Source organism: Scatophagus argus, chromosome 19, assembly GCF_020382885.2.
Source record: "Scatophagus argus isolate fScaArg1 chromosome 19, fScaArg1.pri, whole genome shotgun sequence".
Taxonomy (NCBI): Eukaryota; Metazoa; Chordata; class Actinopteri; family Scatophagidae; genus Scatophagus; species Scatophagus argus.
The window spans coordinates 12158667-12175923 of record NC_058511.1 but is presented as its reverse complement, the minus strand read 5'-3'; the positions used below and the strand labels follow the sequence as shown (position 1 = coordinate 12175923).

At 40.5% G+C, this 17257-nt stretch overlaps 1 protein-coding gene across 1 annotated transcript in view; it reads left to right on the top strand.

Annotated features, from left to right (window-relative positions):
- The window catches only part of nkain2 (sodium/potassium transporting ATPase interacting 2), a 71237-nt gene that overhangs the window by 44347 nt on the left and 9633 nt on the right, over positions 1-17257 (top strand). Inside the window, exon 4 of the mRNA XM_046373799.1 lies at positions 7711-7911. Within this exon, the coding sequence (XP_046229755.1) occupies positions 7711-7911 (201 nt within the window). The remainder of the gene's footprint in view (positions 1-7710; positions 7912-17257) is intronic.

Here is a 17257-nt window from a genome sequence, read left to right as displayed (position 1 = left end):
TATGTGTGAAAGTGCATGTCTGTTAGTGTGCATGTGCATGTGTTGGTGTCTGTTTGCCTGCCACTAGTTGGAGAACCTGTCATTCATTACAGTGGTCGAAAGAAAACATGTGGGACACACACTTGCATATGTGCACACACCAAATCCAGACAGTCTCAAAACGGTGCCATTTTGAATCCCATATTCATCCATGCGTCCAATTTCAGTTGGCAAAAGCACAATGGAGCTGTGACGGAGAGAGGGAGGAGCAACCGCAGGGAAAGTGGGAAGATGCGAGATAAAAGTGAAAGATGGAGAAAAAGAAAAAGGGGGAGAAACTGAAACTAAAGAAGACTGAAAGATTGAGGGTGGACAGAGAGATGGAGAGTTTCAGACAGGCGAAGGTATGATAGGAGCTGTAAAAGATGATGTGTGATGGGATGAGGCCACATGTGGATCAGCGTCTCTTTCATGAGAGGAATGTGAAATGAGAGGGGAAGAGGGGACAAGGGAAAAAGTAGAAACAGAGAAAGTTAGAGCATCAAAGTTCCTAGGAGGACAGGATCGTCTTCTCTTTCCTGTCTGTCCCTTTCACACCAATTTCATATCAACATCAATAGCTGTTGTTGTCAGTGCAGCTTTTTACTGCAGGTTAAATTACAGAATGTGACAGTAGATCAAATTGAAAACCACCCAATTCATCCTGGGAGAAAGTTTTTAAAAAAAAGCAGATTGCTGGGGCCAGTCTGAATGCTAATTGTCACTTAATTTTACTCCCCTCAGTATTCATTCAGCACCACCGATTTAGACGATGAATGAGAGGATCCCACACATTTAATTGTAGACGTTCTAATTTAAACATGCGCCCTGATTCACTGAGTTAATGCATCAACCCTGGCTGTGTTTGATCAATGGATGCATTTGTTGAAATCATGGCATGAAATTACCTTTTTCCATCAACGCATCTCTAGTGGGACATTCTTACTAGCCAATTTTATCATTTGAGCACTGAGCCATTATTACTGGTGATTCAATTTGATTATTCATTGTTATTGTATAGTTTCATGTCCTGCAAAAAGAGTTTGTTTTTACTTGTTATAACAGAACAAGCTGACTGAACACAGATTGGCTGTATGTCACATTAGATAATGGATTTGATTGACTTTCCTGCTGCAGTCAAACTGGTTCCCAGGTTTGGATGGTGGTTGGTGTTAATTTCAAGCCTTGATTGTAATGAATTTACCCCGGCTGTGTTAGCTGTAATGTTTGTTTATTGCACAAGCTAGAGAGAGCTGTTAAACTTTACAGTTGAACCCCTTTACTGTAATGTGCAGTTTTTCGAAGGCTTGATCAGGTGAGCTTAAAGCCTGAGGGTTGTTTTCTGATTTAAATACTGAAGGAAAAAGATGTTGCCACCTTCCAAGGTATCAACCAATTTGGCAATTACAAAGTTATTGCTAACATTTCGAAAGATGGCCAAAGCTCTAAACATAAGAGTTGTCTAAGTGTGCTCCAGTTGATCTGCCACAGATCGTTATGGGTCAATATTCATTCTAAACAGTTTGATTGGTGGTCTCTATAAAGGCCGATAAGAAGAGCAGATCAAATAAACACACAAGACAGTTTCTCTGTGCACCACTAAAATGCCATTGCATGCTGCCGGACTCAAACAGCTTCCCACTGTCCTCCGTCCGAATAGGACAGAGAATGTGTTTGGCACCACTTTGGCATCACTTAACAGTAGTCAAACTGAACTGAGCGCTCTTCTTGTGCTGTTGCTACAGTTACCGTCACCGGCTGGCTCCTCAGCGTGAGGACTATAAAAAATATAAAGATCTTGAAATGTTTCTGCAGTCCATTTATCTCTTCAGTCACAAACAGCTCTCTGGCAGGATGTTACAAATGTGTTGCCCTTGTTAATCCGAGAGGGTGCCACCAATCTGTACTGAAACCGCCAGGAAGAGAGGTAGTTAGCTGTTAGCATCCAGTGAACAGCAGAGTTCTGAGGTGTATTTGGCTAAGCGATAAATGGCAAACTACAGTTTATTGCATGAACACAACAAGTTTACAGTAAATAAATGTACTGAAGTACTTCAGCTGAGTACAGTTTGAGTTTATATTAGTGTACAATTTACCAGACTTCTGTCAGGGATGAAACAATCCAGATACAAGCAGTGACAAAGTGGTGGAGCAGTGGCTTCAGGGCACAAAGGCTAACATAACTAAGATTGAGACATTCACAAAAAGAGAAAAAGGAAAACAGTGAGCTAAAAGACACCAAAAATGCTCCATTGAGCTTAGGGGACTGCAGAGGTGGATGATAAGTTTCTTTTCATCTGACACCTTCATAGATCACACAGTCTTTTGATCCATTATTAATATATTGATTGCAGCAGCTTTAACATGCAACTTCTTCGTTCAGGTGTATATATATAGGTGTATTTTTCTGTTTTTTCATTACTTTTTCAAGGTACAAAAATGAAATTCAAGCTCTGATTTCTAGAGTTCCGACATATGGCACAAGGTGTGGCCTGCGGGCTTTCAAAAAACCCATTTAACCCATTGAAGACTTGAATTAGCCACCCCCCTCCTTCATGCAGTTGTGGATCCCACCTGGGGTGCGGGTGGTAGCACGCTATAATTGGCACAGCAGGCTGAGACTGAAGGGGTTAAATTGGTTATGTTGAGGCATTTGCTTAGAGATGGTAATGGGTTTGGAGTGGTTAAGGTCAGGGTTAGGAAGTGGAACAGACTTCATCTTTACCCACCCCCAAACCCCCAGTACATATGCACACACACACACACATGCACACGCTAACAATTCCCTTACACCCACAGCCAATCTGATAGGAGAGAAGTGCTTTAGGCATTATGGGTTAAGGCCTCATCTAACACCCATGGGAAATCACGGCAAAACATTGTAGGGAGATGCACCGTGACTGATGATATTGGTCTGAAATAACACAGAGTGAGCGACATACAGAGAGACAGCAGAGAGAGAGAGAAAATGATAGAGAAGGGGTTAGAGCCACAGATAGAGGTTCAGTTAAATAGAGTGAAAAATTGGCTTTAGAGAGAATAAAGCTAATATTGTCCCCTCCCTGATTTTCTGCCCTTTAGTTTGATGATCGCCGATCTTTCTAGCTGCTTGCTGGACGGACTGAATATCTCTGACTGACTGCTGTTGGCTGTCAGAATGTAAGACAGGCTGGTTTATATGCTGTCTGTCTGTCTGATTCACCGTGTGACTGCTGGATATTGTATGTGTAGAGCATTGTATGTGAAAAGCTGTTAGATTATGTGCCAGTCAGTATTTGTTATAAGGTGTGTGAGTGTGTGTTTGTGTCCAGGGAGCAGATGCTGAAGCACTCATGGGGAAAAACTGGCACTCCCTCCCTTATGCCCTCATTCAAGCCATCCATCCAGAATATATGTGGGTCTGTGAACTAAAAAATAAATTCTTTCAGAGTTCCCTTGAACACTGCTACTTTTTAATTAAACTCAGAAATTAATTGACACATTTGGTAATATTCAGTCCATACACACTAGAGACGGGATGGTGAACTGAATGCATATTGTGAAAAAGACTCTAAATAAACCGTCAATAAAGCAAACCCTGGAACAGCATCCGCATTGCTTTTTTGCCTGTAATTTTGAGATTTATTTCTTGTTGGAAAGAAAATGTCTTTTTTATTTTGTGATCAAATTTTGTTCCAGGTAGCATCAGAAGGGCATTACATCTCCCTCATTTATCATCAAAGGAAATACCATTTTCAGTGGTCTTTCCCCCCTCCATTCCTCCATCTCTTGGAAGTGGGAGACAAAGGGAAATAGAGAAGTGGGAAACTGAGGGTAAATTGAGAGAGAGAGAGAGAGAGAGAGAGAGAGAGAGAGAGAGAAAGAGAGAGACCAGGACAAAGAAGAGAAGGAAGAGGTGCAGAGAAAGGCAAAGGAAAAACAGATGTGGTTCATTGAAGCGGCACTAGCCCACAGTCAGAGACAAAGACCTGAGAGCATGAGTGCATGATCCTCAACTAGCACACTGGAAATTATAGACTCTGTGTGTGTGTGTGTGTGTGTGTGTGTGTGTGTGTGTGTGTGTGTGTGTGAGAGAGAGAGAGAGAGAGAGAGAAGGAGGAGGGGGGGATAACAGGAGAGAGAGGTGAGAGACAAAGAGAGGGGAGAAAATATGTGGAGGAAAAACGATTTGGAGATCAAAAGTCAGAAATGGTGCACAGGAAGGAGCTCACCCACATGTAAATGCACTCACACACACACACACACACACACACACACACACACACATATACACAGCAACACATTTGTATTATTTAGATATACTATACAAATATAGCCAGTATTTTTGGTTTGAGGTCGCAAGCCCAACAGCTCGTTCATCACTGTACAGCTTAATGTCTCAAGATTATTTTGGAGCTATGGCTTCATTATTCTGTTGGGTTAAATGCTGCAATGCTAAATAAATTCCACCATATAAAATCAATAAATCAATGCCAGTACAAAGCTGCAGTTTAATTGTTTTGTATGCCACAGGGGGTGAGTATGGAATTAGTTGAGACTTGCCTCTTTGTGTCTCCGGTTGTGAACACTGAAACTATTCATATTCAGATAATTTGTTATTACAAAAGTGCTATCGCCAAACACTAGTACTACTTACTTTTGAAAGTGTTTCTAATATTAGATTTCTTTTTCATCTTTGGCGGTAGAGACTTGTGGCAGCTCACTGCTGCTGGATAAACAGAAAGGAGATAATACCATTTGTTTTATTATTAGTTCCAGTGTTATTCCAGTCTATCTGTTACCTCATTGTTGTCATGCACAAACACAGGATTGTCAGACACAGCTGAATAGAAAAAGAACACAGAAAAGAGGCTTTCTACATCTCTTTTGTTCTTAGATGTGAATTATCCCTGCCTCTTGGTGTGTTTGTTGTAAATATAATAAACCCTTGAAGAGTGGGAGTGGTCAAAGCTGGTTAAAGTACAGTCATCCTTAACAAGGCAGGGATCATTTCATTCATTCATTTCATTGATTGGTTGGGAAATTTGACAGGGTTATTGTGCAAAAATCCAAGAGCAGAGGAAAGATCTGAGTTTCACCAGGAGAAGCAGCCTGAGCATGAGGAGAAGGGCTGAAGCTGGAGTGCAGGAAATCTGCAAGCAGAGCAAATCTGAGAGCAGGCAGGGCCTTATTTGAGTGCCAGGGCAGGGTTTAGAGGCAAAGCATTACAAAGTCTTACATGAAATCAATGAGTCATGCTCTTATATTGAAAAAGTACACTCTTAAAGATAGGGAAAAAAGCCCCATATTTTTCCTCTCTGTGTTCCAGCAGGGCTTTGTATAAATTAGTTAATGCTGTTTTGTCTTCTCTCAAATTGGATGCACAGAAATTGCAAGTTTTGTTTCTGTCCACCGAAAGTGGTTACTGCAACTATTGTTTGTCAAAATGGCAGCTTGGTCAAACATGGACACATTTTTCACATGATATTCTGTCTCGCTGCCTTCACAATGTGAGAGAAATCAGTAGTATTTTTGATGACATTTTGCCAAATTCAGCTTTTCACTGTGTTTATATGTGTGTGTTTGTTCGAGAGGCTCATTAGAAAAGCACTGATGGAGTGTATTGAAATAATTATTCCTCAGCCCACCCCCAAGACCCTGTGGTCTAGATTCAGAGAGTAAGAGCGATGAATGACAAAGAAACAATGAGAGAAAAGAGGTGAAGCAAAGATGTGTTAAAGCAGAGAGGAGGAAAGATCTGGACCAGAGCAGCGGCAGTCAAAGACACATGATGGGAGAGTGTTGTCAGAGAGGGAGCAAGAGAGAAATTTAGAGAGATTTTACTCATTAAAAAGAGGAGCACAACAAGGGGAGATGGCATTAATCAGAGCTCTGCGCTAATGAGGCATTTACTCATTACGCTGAAATAGAGAGGAGAAAGAAGAAAAGAAAAGAAGAAAGAGAAGGACAGGGGAGAGAGAAAAGAGAGACCACAGTGTAAATTAATAGATGGGGGGAACAGGAAAAAAAATCAGTAAAAGAGAGAACAACATGGAGGGAGGTGACAGAGTCAAGTGTGGAGGATAAGTGGGGCAGGTAAAGATAAAGACAAAGTGGAGCATTCAGTGTTTGTGTTGACAGAGGTGCTGATGTATAAGAACTGAATCGCTTTGGCTCTATTTAAAGATCTGCCATTTGTGTTCTCCTCCAGAGTAAATCACACTCAAACCTGCTGGTGACATGTTAGAGCTTTCCTGCTTTTATGTGACCTTTAACCCCCTCATTTCCTCATATTTTAGTTAGGTAAAATAAAAACAAAAAAATGACCAAATAAAAACTTTATGGTTAATCTACCAAATCTCTAACATGGCAAGACAGTCACTGACACTTTCCATGACCAATAGGTAGCTGAGAGAATATGAGAAAATCAAAGTTTTATTAATTGTTTGCATATCTTGGTAGAAATATTACCACAGATAAAATTAGCAACTGAGGTGAAAGTAATTTCTGCTTTCAGCATGCTTTTGAAAAGAATTAAGGCTTTTCACTGGACTTATGGCAAAGCAGTGCAAGAACAAATATGCATGTGTGTAAAGTGTGCATTTGTGAGCGTGTGTGTGTGTGTGTGTGTGTGTTAGTGTGTGTGGTTTGCATGGCTGTCTGTGCAATGATATATGCCTCTCCTTGCTAAGTGGAGTCGTTAATATGTGCATTATTTAAACCAAGACGAATATCACAACTGATTTATTGTGCATCTTCCAGGCTTTCACAGTTAGAAGGATTGAAGAGGAGCCAAAGCAGATATCCCACACCTTAACTGTAGGCTTCATTGCTATGTGCTGTGTGTCTGTGTACTACAACTGAAACAACGGACAGAAAATGTATATTTGCTTACTTGTTCAGCTCACGGTTGTAATTTGAAGTCATCTCCGGCATTCAGGGGGCAGCTCATGCTGTTATCAAAAGACTGAACAAATGAAGAGAAGAAAATGTCTGTAAAACAACAGACTACGACGAACGACACTAGAGGCTCTGTGAAGCTTTACTGAGACATAATTCATCCTGTATTTGTAGATATATTTCATTTTCACATTGCTATTCATTGAGCCACAGTGCTAGTGTGGCTGTAAACCCCTGCAGTAATGTTGCCATATTTAATGCGAATGTGCCTTTCAGTAGTGTTGGGATATTGTCCTCCTTACAGAGAAATAAATGAGGAGAACAAATCATAACTGTGTTGTCTCAAACCAAAACAGTAAGAGTTGCTGACCCTCCCGAGACACCACGACATAAAGCCTCTCCTCTGTCTCCTACATTGAAATCATCATACAAGAGACACAAAATCAAAACCAAGCTGCTCTCAGCTTCTCCCTTTCTCCTCCTCCCATCATTCTTCTCTCCGCCTCCCTTATTGTCCTAATCATAACCCTGCTTGTGTGTGATTCAGATCTAGTCCGAATGATCCCACATCTTTGAAATTATAAAGCTGAGATCTACTTTTAGTTCGCATCTAACCCTCTCCTCTCCCCTTTCTCCCTATGTCTGTCTCTCAGGCCACTACATGACAAACAGTTTGGTTTAAATAAAAATCTGCTCCTCCCATCTCTCCTACTTTCATCCCGATGTAGCCTTGTTCCTGATCCTCCTTACAGTGTTTCTGAGAATTAAATTCAACTCTTTCTCTGTCTCTCTCTCTGACTCTTTTCTTTCCAGGACTCTGACCTTGTCCTGACATTCAATCTGTCCATGCATCGCTCCTGGTGGATGGAGAACGGCCCGGGGTGCAGGGTGACACCCATCAGCCCTCCTCCCTCTTGGGCACCCGAAGACCACCGATATATATCTATATCTGGCTGTCTGATGGATTTTCAGTTCATAGAGGTGGCTCACTCCTCACTGCAGATACTCCTGGCTGTAAGTACTTTGAGCTAAATTGGTGCTTACTTGTCTGCACTGCAATTTCAAACTTGAGTACCTGCATTTAATATACACCATGTTGCATTTCGGCTTAGAGCTTTAACTAATAGGACTAACCTGTCGCTCACAGTGGATGCTACTGTCAGTATCCTGCAAAATACTGTTGCTTGTTTCTTTCTGACATGAGACATGAGTGAATTAACTTCTGGTATATGCCTTAAATATTTAGCTGGACTGGGTCTGTTTAGCCAGTATAGGGACTCAGGGCAGGGCAAAACAGCTAGGATGGTTTTCTCCATTGATGGGTGGCAATTAGAGTTGAGGATTCTTAGCAAATTAGCCCTGAGAGAAAGCTACTGGATTTCAAAGGAGTGCCACTCAAAGGATTGTTTTACTGATTGAATATTTTGACATAGGGAAAACTGATCATTCGCTAAAGCCCACTCTGAACCAGTTATTGTCCATGCATAATTTAGACAAAAGTAAGTAAGCACTGTGTCGTCATAACGTTCTTCAAAAAATACTTTTCTGGTTATTATTCAACACCACAACTCCAGAACAGAAAAGGACATTGTGACTATGTTTGTCAGTTGGTGAGATTCTAAATTGAACTGAGCAATTTAAACGATAATAGTGTGATCAATCAGAGCAACCCTATGTGACCCTACAGATCTTGCGCCGCGGCGTTTGAGTGAGTGAAACATCCATGTTTTAGGATTTGTAGCTTCTTTGCAGGGAAGTCCATATTTGAAACACTTTAGTCCACCATAGAGTCACTAGTTTTGATGACGTTAAGCTTCAGGTGGTTGTTGTTGTTGCACCGTGTGATGAAGCTCTATCAATCACTACATTTATGACATATGACAGGTGTAAACTGCATCCTGACTGGTGTGTGGAGGCAGACCACCACAGTATAGCTATTTTAGATTTGTTTTTGGTTTTTTGTTTGTTTCTGTGTTTGTTACAAACACAATATTAATTATTATTGTTGCCTTATGAAGTTGTTATGGTCAGGGGATTTGTAGACAGCTTATTATTAACACATTGAGCAGAAAGGAAGAAACATTAGTGGTGTAAGTGTGTGTAGGTGCTCAGATAAAAAAAATACCATATTTAAATTCTTTTTTGCCAAACATAACACATTTAAGGTGTGACAGGGAAGATTTTGTTAGTGTGTGTGTGTGTGTGTGACAAGCCATGCTTTAAAATGAATGCAGTTATTGAATTGATGGAACTGATGGTCTATACAGTTACACTCAGTAGTACATTAAGTTTAATGTATTCTAAAGTGTATTACAACCATGCAAACCTCTTTGTCTGTTGCAATCGTTTAGGGAATTGTGGACGATTGTGCAAGTTTGCAGTAACTGTTTCAGAGAAAAATAAAACATCTATAGGCTCCATTAAGTTAATAACTTCATACTCTCATTAACATAGAATGGGCTGGATAAGCTGCTTCAGAGACTCTCTCTCTATCTAAATTTTTGTGTGTCTTCGCTCTGTCTTATTTCATTGTTACAAAAGCGATTTCCTTCTCTCTGTTTTCCTCTGCCTGTCTCTTACCCTCACCCTCTGTATTTCTTCCTCTCCTGCGCTGTCAAACTGCGATAATTAGCAGGATCAAAAGAGACAGCAGAGAGAGAAATAAAGAGCGGGAATGAGGGAGGCCTGTCACTTTTCATCTTAGTCTCCTCTGTACTTCTGTAGCTCCTCTTTTTCGGAGTGTACACACACATAAGAATACACATGCAGTAAACAAACCGGCGCTTTAATGCGACTGCATGCGTCATTACACCAAACAGAAAGAGAGAAAGAGTTTGGAAGTTTCAATGTCTTCCCATTTTTTCTTCTGCATCCTCCTCCTTCACATAACATGACTCTCTCTCTCTCTCTCTCTCTCTCGCTCTCTCACCAGCTCTCATCATGCACTCTCTGTCAATCGATAGTGGTACTTATAGTGTGGCTGAGTGCCAAGCCACCACACAGCTGTACCTCTGTCTCGCTGTAATTGGTGTGTGGAAACACTGTCATGCTCCATGAGCACACACTCAACAGTCTGACTGGTTCGCTGGCTGACTGGCTGGCTGCTTCACTGTAATTGGTGGAAACACTGTCAGGGTCCTTAATAACAAATGTTCAGCCATTCGACTGGCTGACTAAGTGAGGGGTTAGGGTCTGGTTGGGGTCTGAACTGACTGGTTGTCTGTGTGTGTTTGCTGGTTAGCTGGCTGACTGGTTAACTGATACATGGACATGGTAAAAAGAAGAGGGGGTGGGGGCTATTTGTGATGAGTGTGGCTGACGTTTTCCAGAGGTAAAGACAATTTTTGATGAACAGGGTAACAGTCAGGACAGTGTGTGAGTTAGAGTTAGAGTGGCCACTGATGCATTTCAGCTGTCAAGGTCTACTACAGAACATGTTTTTTTTTGTTGTTGTTGTTGTTTTTGGCTGGGTGGTCAGTTGGGTATGTGATGGACCAGTTTGCTTGTCTAACTGACTCTCTGACTGTCTGATTTTGTTTACAGTTACAGGTTCATCTGTTGTAGAGGGTCAGGTCTTGCAAAATTCTTCTTTATTTCTACACGAGATAATAAAATCTCATGAAAATGATCAGGAAAATGGCACACAGCTTCTTCAGGTCTTTCCCCAGGGTTCATATATTGCCTGTGCGGATTATGTTCTGTTGTTCTGTTAAAGGATTTAAAAATGTTACAAGCTGATTGGTTTTGGAACAGTTAAGTGACTTAGGTTTCCAAACTGCAAAGCACAAACTTGTTTTTTTTTTTCTTACAATTTGGTGCACAGTATGAAGATGTGAATTAAAACAGAGCATAGGGCTTCTCCGGGTAAACGCAGAGAGTCCTGCAGTGAAGTGTCTGCTAAAGCCATCATGCAAGCCATCACTGCAGACTGCACACTGTAGCACGGTGGGGGTTGCACAAGTATGACTTCTGTGATTACAGCTTTTGATTTTTTTTTCCCAGGGTTGTTCTACCTGCTCATAGTACGGACAGAGAAATAATAAAATGATATTTCACAAAAAAAAACACCCTCTAAGATGAGGCTTCCTGCTGGCTCAGTGGTCTAGAGTGCATGTCGGCAAGTACTGTGATTTCAGTGATTAGCATAACTTCAACCTGATTAGAGGACCTAATCAGTGAAATCACCTACTGTTGTTTTTTTGTTGGAATGTCAACCTGAATACACTCAACCCTCTGCTGCACACAGTTGGATCACCTCAACTATGAAATGTCATGTGATGAAAATTATTTTTAGCTATGCTTTTTGTTTGTATGTAAGACTCATTAGCAACATTGCAACAGTTTACTGAGATGATGTGAAAATTACAAATTACAACCACTTTAGACTAAATACTGAACAATATCAACAGCCCTACTAAAGGGAGTTTTTCGGATCTTTAGTAGTAGACCAAACCACTCGCCAAAATAAAGTGTGTAGATGATGAAAGTTAAGGGATGATGAATGTCTAAACCAAGATACTTGACATACCTCAGTCAAAACCACTGATTTTAACCTCATGGTAGTGCCAGAGGGACAGTTAGGAAGTCACCAAAGATACATCATCTGGGGACCATGAATGTCCCTACAGCCATATGGGTCGCATGGCCGAAAGCACAAAAAGTTTTCACTTATTATGTCCTAATTATGAGTAAGATGACCGTGTTCTTAATAACCACAACAAAGGTCATTCAGTCATTTAATCAAATGGAAATCATAAGATATGTCATCACATTATTAGTATTAAAGATATAGGAAATATAAAACATGAAATGGTCTCTAGGTTTCCTTCATCATTGGCAAAGACTCATTTGCATACGAAGTGCTGTTTTTATTTTCATTTTTATTGACTAGATTGATTGTGACGTTGTTCTTGCTGACCACAGACAACGATGTCATGTTAGAGCTAAATTGTATTCATGAAAAGCAGCGCTGGGACCAGATTTGTTTTCATAGCTGTTGTTATTCAAAGATCAGGGAAGAGAAAGAAAAGACAAAGAACAATGCATGAGAATTGAATGTCAATCAACCAAGGCAACCACTGTGCTCCACAGCACTGATCCCATGTTTGTGGAATAAGTTAAGCTTCTCATATTTTTTTTCTTTTTCTTTTCTTTTCTTTTTTTTGTATTATGATGGGTAAGAACTTCCTGAATCAATTTTAGAGAAAGCTTGCAACACAGGATGGTAAGTGGCTGCTGCAAACTTGTTGCATTTAAGAACTGATGATTCGATGGAGGGTGAGGTTGGTGCTTTATTTTGCTTAATTTGTGATTCATTTGTTGTTGCTGTACTTGCAGGTTTTCACAAGCACAAAACAAATTTAGATGAAAGTGATTAGATATGATTATTGATTGTTGTATTACACTGATTTTTCAAAGCAGCTTTGACTGGCTGACAAAATATTTTCATCACATATAATTTACAGACCGCTTGGGTGGGGGGAAATGAGACAAACATTAGCTTGAGTTTAAGCAGGCGTCTTCATCTCACGAACAGATTAAATCCAATGAACGTGACACCTTCATCATAGCATATCTATCTGCAGTAGAATGAAGCAGCTGTAATGGATTCTCTCATTTCAGATTAATACGTTTTCATACCAGAGTAATACATCCAACACAAATGAGATTATCACACAGACAGAAAACAACTCTCCAATTAGGATTGCTCATAAGCACTGTTAAGGTTGAGGGTGTAAAGATGCAGGAAACGGGAAAGAATTAATCATGGATCTAAATAACATCACTGCCTTCTGAAATGTTAGTCGTACATCCACCTGTGAGCTGCTTCAGTTTTTGCAAACCTTGAGGGAGCTGATGCAGTAGCGTCAGCACTTTCCACTGGAACTGTTTTGGCAAAATTCAACCTCCTTGGTGGAGGACAAACTGCGTCACTGGGTGACTGACCTATAACTGCCTTCCCCGTGGCATCTGTCCTTGCTTTTCTAAAAGGTCTCCTCCCACGAGTTTTTGGTCTCAGGCTATGCAGAACACAACCTGCAGGCTTCCTTATCAAACAGCTGTTTGACATTCAACTAATTTTTCCCCAAGCTCCTTTCAAAACTTCCAGGTGTTATCAGAATCTCTGCTAAAGGAGCATTTGGGACTTGATTATTGCAGAAAAGAATGATGATTCAGTTATCTTTTTTTTTTAGCTTAATGGCATTTCCTTGCCACATGGCAAATGTAGCCCTACACTTTAATGGGATTCTTTATCGTTTTGGGCAGTGACGATTAAGCTGTAGTAAATCACTGCAATAAATCCAGTAATGTCCAAATATCAAAATGTTATATGCTTCCTCATAACTGGTCAAAAAAGACAAAACAGTGCCCACGAGTTATTGCATTGATTTATTAAAATCAAAATTTAATAAATTACAAATAGCCACTGTATATTAGGATCTTTTTCACAGCTCTCACTGTGTGGTTCTAGGGATGACATTATCTGTCTCTTTGTTTTGTGATTTTGACCAAAATGTCTCAGCTGCTGTGTTATCGATTGCCATTAAAATGTGGCACGAATGTCAGTGTCCCCCTCAGGATGAATTGTAATCCCTTTGGTCATTCCTTCACCAGGCATCATCAGGTCAAAATTATAGTTTGTGCAGAATGTTTTGGTTTCTTTCTAAATACCTGCAAAACATTCAACCTTAGTGTTTTGCGCTTGGTGCTTATTTGCAGGTTGGGAGGACAGTGTGAAACTAGAGGGTGTATCTGCAGTGCAGGTAGCCAATTTGCAGTCATTATGATTGCAAACATTTGATCAGAACATTGTTTTTCAAGCTCTGGAGGGGAATATGTTAAACTCAACTATTGTGGGATGGCAAGAGCATTTCACTGTTACCCATACCATTATTCTTCCCTGCTCTTATATAATGCCAGTAGGTTTTGCTGATTTGCTGTTGCATAGCTAACAATAGTGTTTACCATGGCAACAAGTATCTGCTGCACAGTATGTTTAAGAGATGGGATAAAGACTGTCCTCCTGTCTTGCGAGATAATGTGTGTTTCTGCTGAGAATGAGGTACACAGCTCTCTGTGGGATGCTCCGGTAAAGTTGTAAAAGTTATTACTTGTCAGGCTCATCAGTGCAGTGATCCTGTCCATGCTGAACTGGTGCCATATCCATTTTCACTCATCACATCAAACACCATTCACTTTTGCTGTGGTAACTAGGTAACAAAATGAAAAAAGACACCAGAGTCTGCCTGAGAAAGCTGGTTGCAGGCTGCTGTAATTCAGCCCATCCAAATGCAGACAGAAGCTGAAAAGCAGGGAGAAAATGTTTACAGCAACACGGAAAGACAAGAGAGAAGCTAAATGCTTTATCTGTACTTTAACTGTGGTCAGCCCCACTGGTAATTCTTAATTTTACATTAGGTCATAGTTTGAATGTGGAAACAATTCATTTTCTAAAGAAAGCTGAAAAATTGCAGTTGCAAATACTGAAAGAGTGGAGTGGCATTTAAAATACAATTTGTAGTAGCAATCGAAACAAAAAACGGCAACTTGAGGGAATTAAGGCAAAAATAACATCTGCCACAGCACATGTGTTTGGCCCTTTATTGATATATCAGTTGAGAAACACCTACAAAAGCTGGGAGCACTACATGAATAAAAATGAGCTCGTAAATATGACATGATTAAAACCAACAAAGGCCCACATGCACGGCTGAGAAACTGCCCCTCCCACATACGCACACACACACACAGTTAATGAAGGAATATGACATGGCAGTAGGACTGGAGGTGTGGAAAGAAGCTTACGTTGAAACTGCTTGCAGTGAGAAACGTTGTGTTGAGTGGAGCTGAGTGCTGGAAGGAGGTGAAGATTCAGCCGAATTTCAAGCAATGAGAGCAACTGAAATCGTCCAAGTGTGATGAATTTTGTGGTGAGGCTGAAGTGTAACCACTGAAAGCAGAAGAACCCCGAGTTACATAGTAAGAGATGAACGCAGTGGAAGTGTCAGTTGACGTGTAGTCGTGTCAGTTGTCATCTGAAGAAACAGAGGTGAAGGCAGCTGAACTAAAAACATTAAATGGTTAGAAACAAGAAAAGCGAGTTTAAATTTATACCAGTAATATTGAATGTAACATAAATATTCATATTGAATTTTTTTCTCAAATAAAACACTCCCTTCCCCGTATGTGCTTTCTCAGTTCACTTGGGGGCAATATAATCATCTGAAAGCTGTGAGCTTCAGTGTATGAGTCATTGTAACCTTCTGTAGAATTGAAAATAAATAAATAAACTTCCCTTCAGTTTCACCTGAATACAGTGCTGTGGGCTAAGAGATGTGGATATTGTTTGGTCATTTTTGATCTTAATCTTAGTCATATCAACACCTTTTCAAGACATTTACTCAATGTATTTTTGGAGAACCTTATAGTGCTGTAAAACTCAAAATGCTACAGTTGAGTTTACAGTTAACAGGATAGTCCAAATATAGCTGCAGGCACCAAACCTACTCAGACCCAGAAATCCAACAACAAACAAGATAAGGCACATACACGTCACAGCCCCATAGCTAATGTTGATGCACCCCCGGCTATCTTATTTGGGTTTCTTCACATTTTGAGAAGATAAAATCAGACTTATTGTAAACAGGATATTATGTTTACATGCAGCAACACCACAACAGAATACTTGAGTATCCAGAATATTAACAGGATATTGATGTGCAGAGAAACACACTCGGTCACAGCTGATCAAATGTTCTGTATTGCGGGCAGCTCAGCTCTCTGCACTCTGCTCAGTGATTCTAACAAAACTGCACCCAAAAGTCATTTTCAGAGGCAATGAGCCTGCAGAAGACAGAACAGGCTCCGGTTCAGCCGTTACTGCATGTGACAGAAAGTCTTTTAAACAACATTTTGACTTTGTAAGATTAAAAGTCTTCTTTAAATGAATAGTAATAAGAATTTTTAGCTGGAGTGGCAGTGGACAGGAGGTCAACTTAATATTTCAAAATAAAGGTGTTCTTCTATACTGCTGTCAGTGGTAGTGACAACTGAGATTTTGTAGCCGGTAAAGTTTATCAGCATCTTTGAGCAAAGGTAATTTTTCAAGGCACCTCTGATACAAAAAGCCTCCTATGTTATCCAAATTGATTTTCTCATCACCGGTGATCCCCATGCTGATACTGGCACTGTTGTCTACTTTTAGCTCAACTTTAAGTAAATTCATCCCCTGCTCAGCAAAACACTATATTTCTATGAGTCATCTACTTGTCAGAGACAGATGAGACAGAGAGAGAAACAGGGGGACAGAGGAGAAATAAAGAAAAGGGAGGAAATAGTGATTATGGAGGAAGAGAGCGAGGAAGAGAAGCAGGAAGGAGATAGTGAGAGAGGGTGTGAGTATGAGAAAAGGAGTGAGGAGAGAGGTGCTTTGGGAGCTGAACATTATTTAGACTAAATGAGGTCAAGACCTTGAGATATACACTGAATCTCAAATGTAGTTGCTCACATTTGCAGCTCGCTGTGTTTATGTCCTTGTGTATGGCTCTGTGTGTGTGTGTGTGTGCTGGCATGTGTCCATGTAGTCAATAGAACCAGATCGATGTCATTTTTCCTACACTTAAAGCCCTATTTTGAACAACAAGGCCTATTTATTCAGGATATGTTACTGAAATGCCTTACATAAACGCAAACATCTCCATCACTGCCTGCATTTTCCTACCACAGTTCTCTCTCTCTCTCTTCGTCTCTATCTCTCTCCCTTTCTTTCTCTATCATTGCAGGGTAATAAGGTCAATAAAAAGCTGACCTTAAATTGAACACACCTTCCTACTTCTTTGCTCCAATCAGCCACCTCCTGCAGGTCGCCTTGGAAACAGACAGCCAATCGAAGTGCAGATCAGAGAGCAAAGGTGTTGCTAGTGTGGACTGCTATATCACTGTCTAAACACACACACACACACACACACACACATACACATATACACAAACCCAATTTTGTAACAATGGCAGCACACCACAACACAGCACCATAGCCCCTTTTTTGATAGTTCAGTAAGCGGCCGTTATTGTTTTCAGGTTTGTGAACGGCTTCAAACGGAGTTGAGACCATGAGCGGGAACAATGTGAGGTACACCTCTGTGTTCAGCTGTAAGCCCCACGCAGCAAAGCCCTGTCGGAGCAGCTGGTGGTGGGAGGTTTTCATTTTGACGATGGCAACAAGTATGGAACCACCTTTCTTCACACAGTTACAGCAAACTATACAAGGCACTGATTCACAATCTCAGTAAAGTTACTCTCAGTCACGGCTGTAACCGTTTTTAATAGTCATAGGATTTGAAGGTGTGTGTGAACAGTGTCA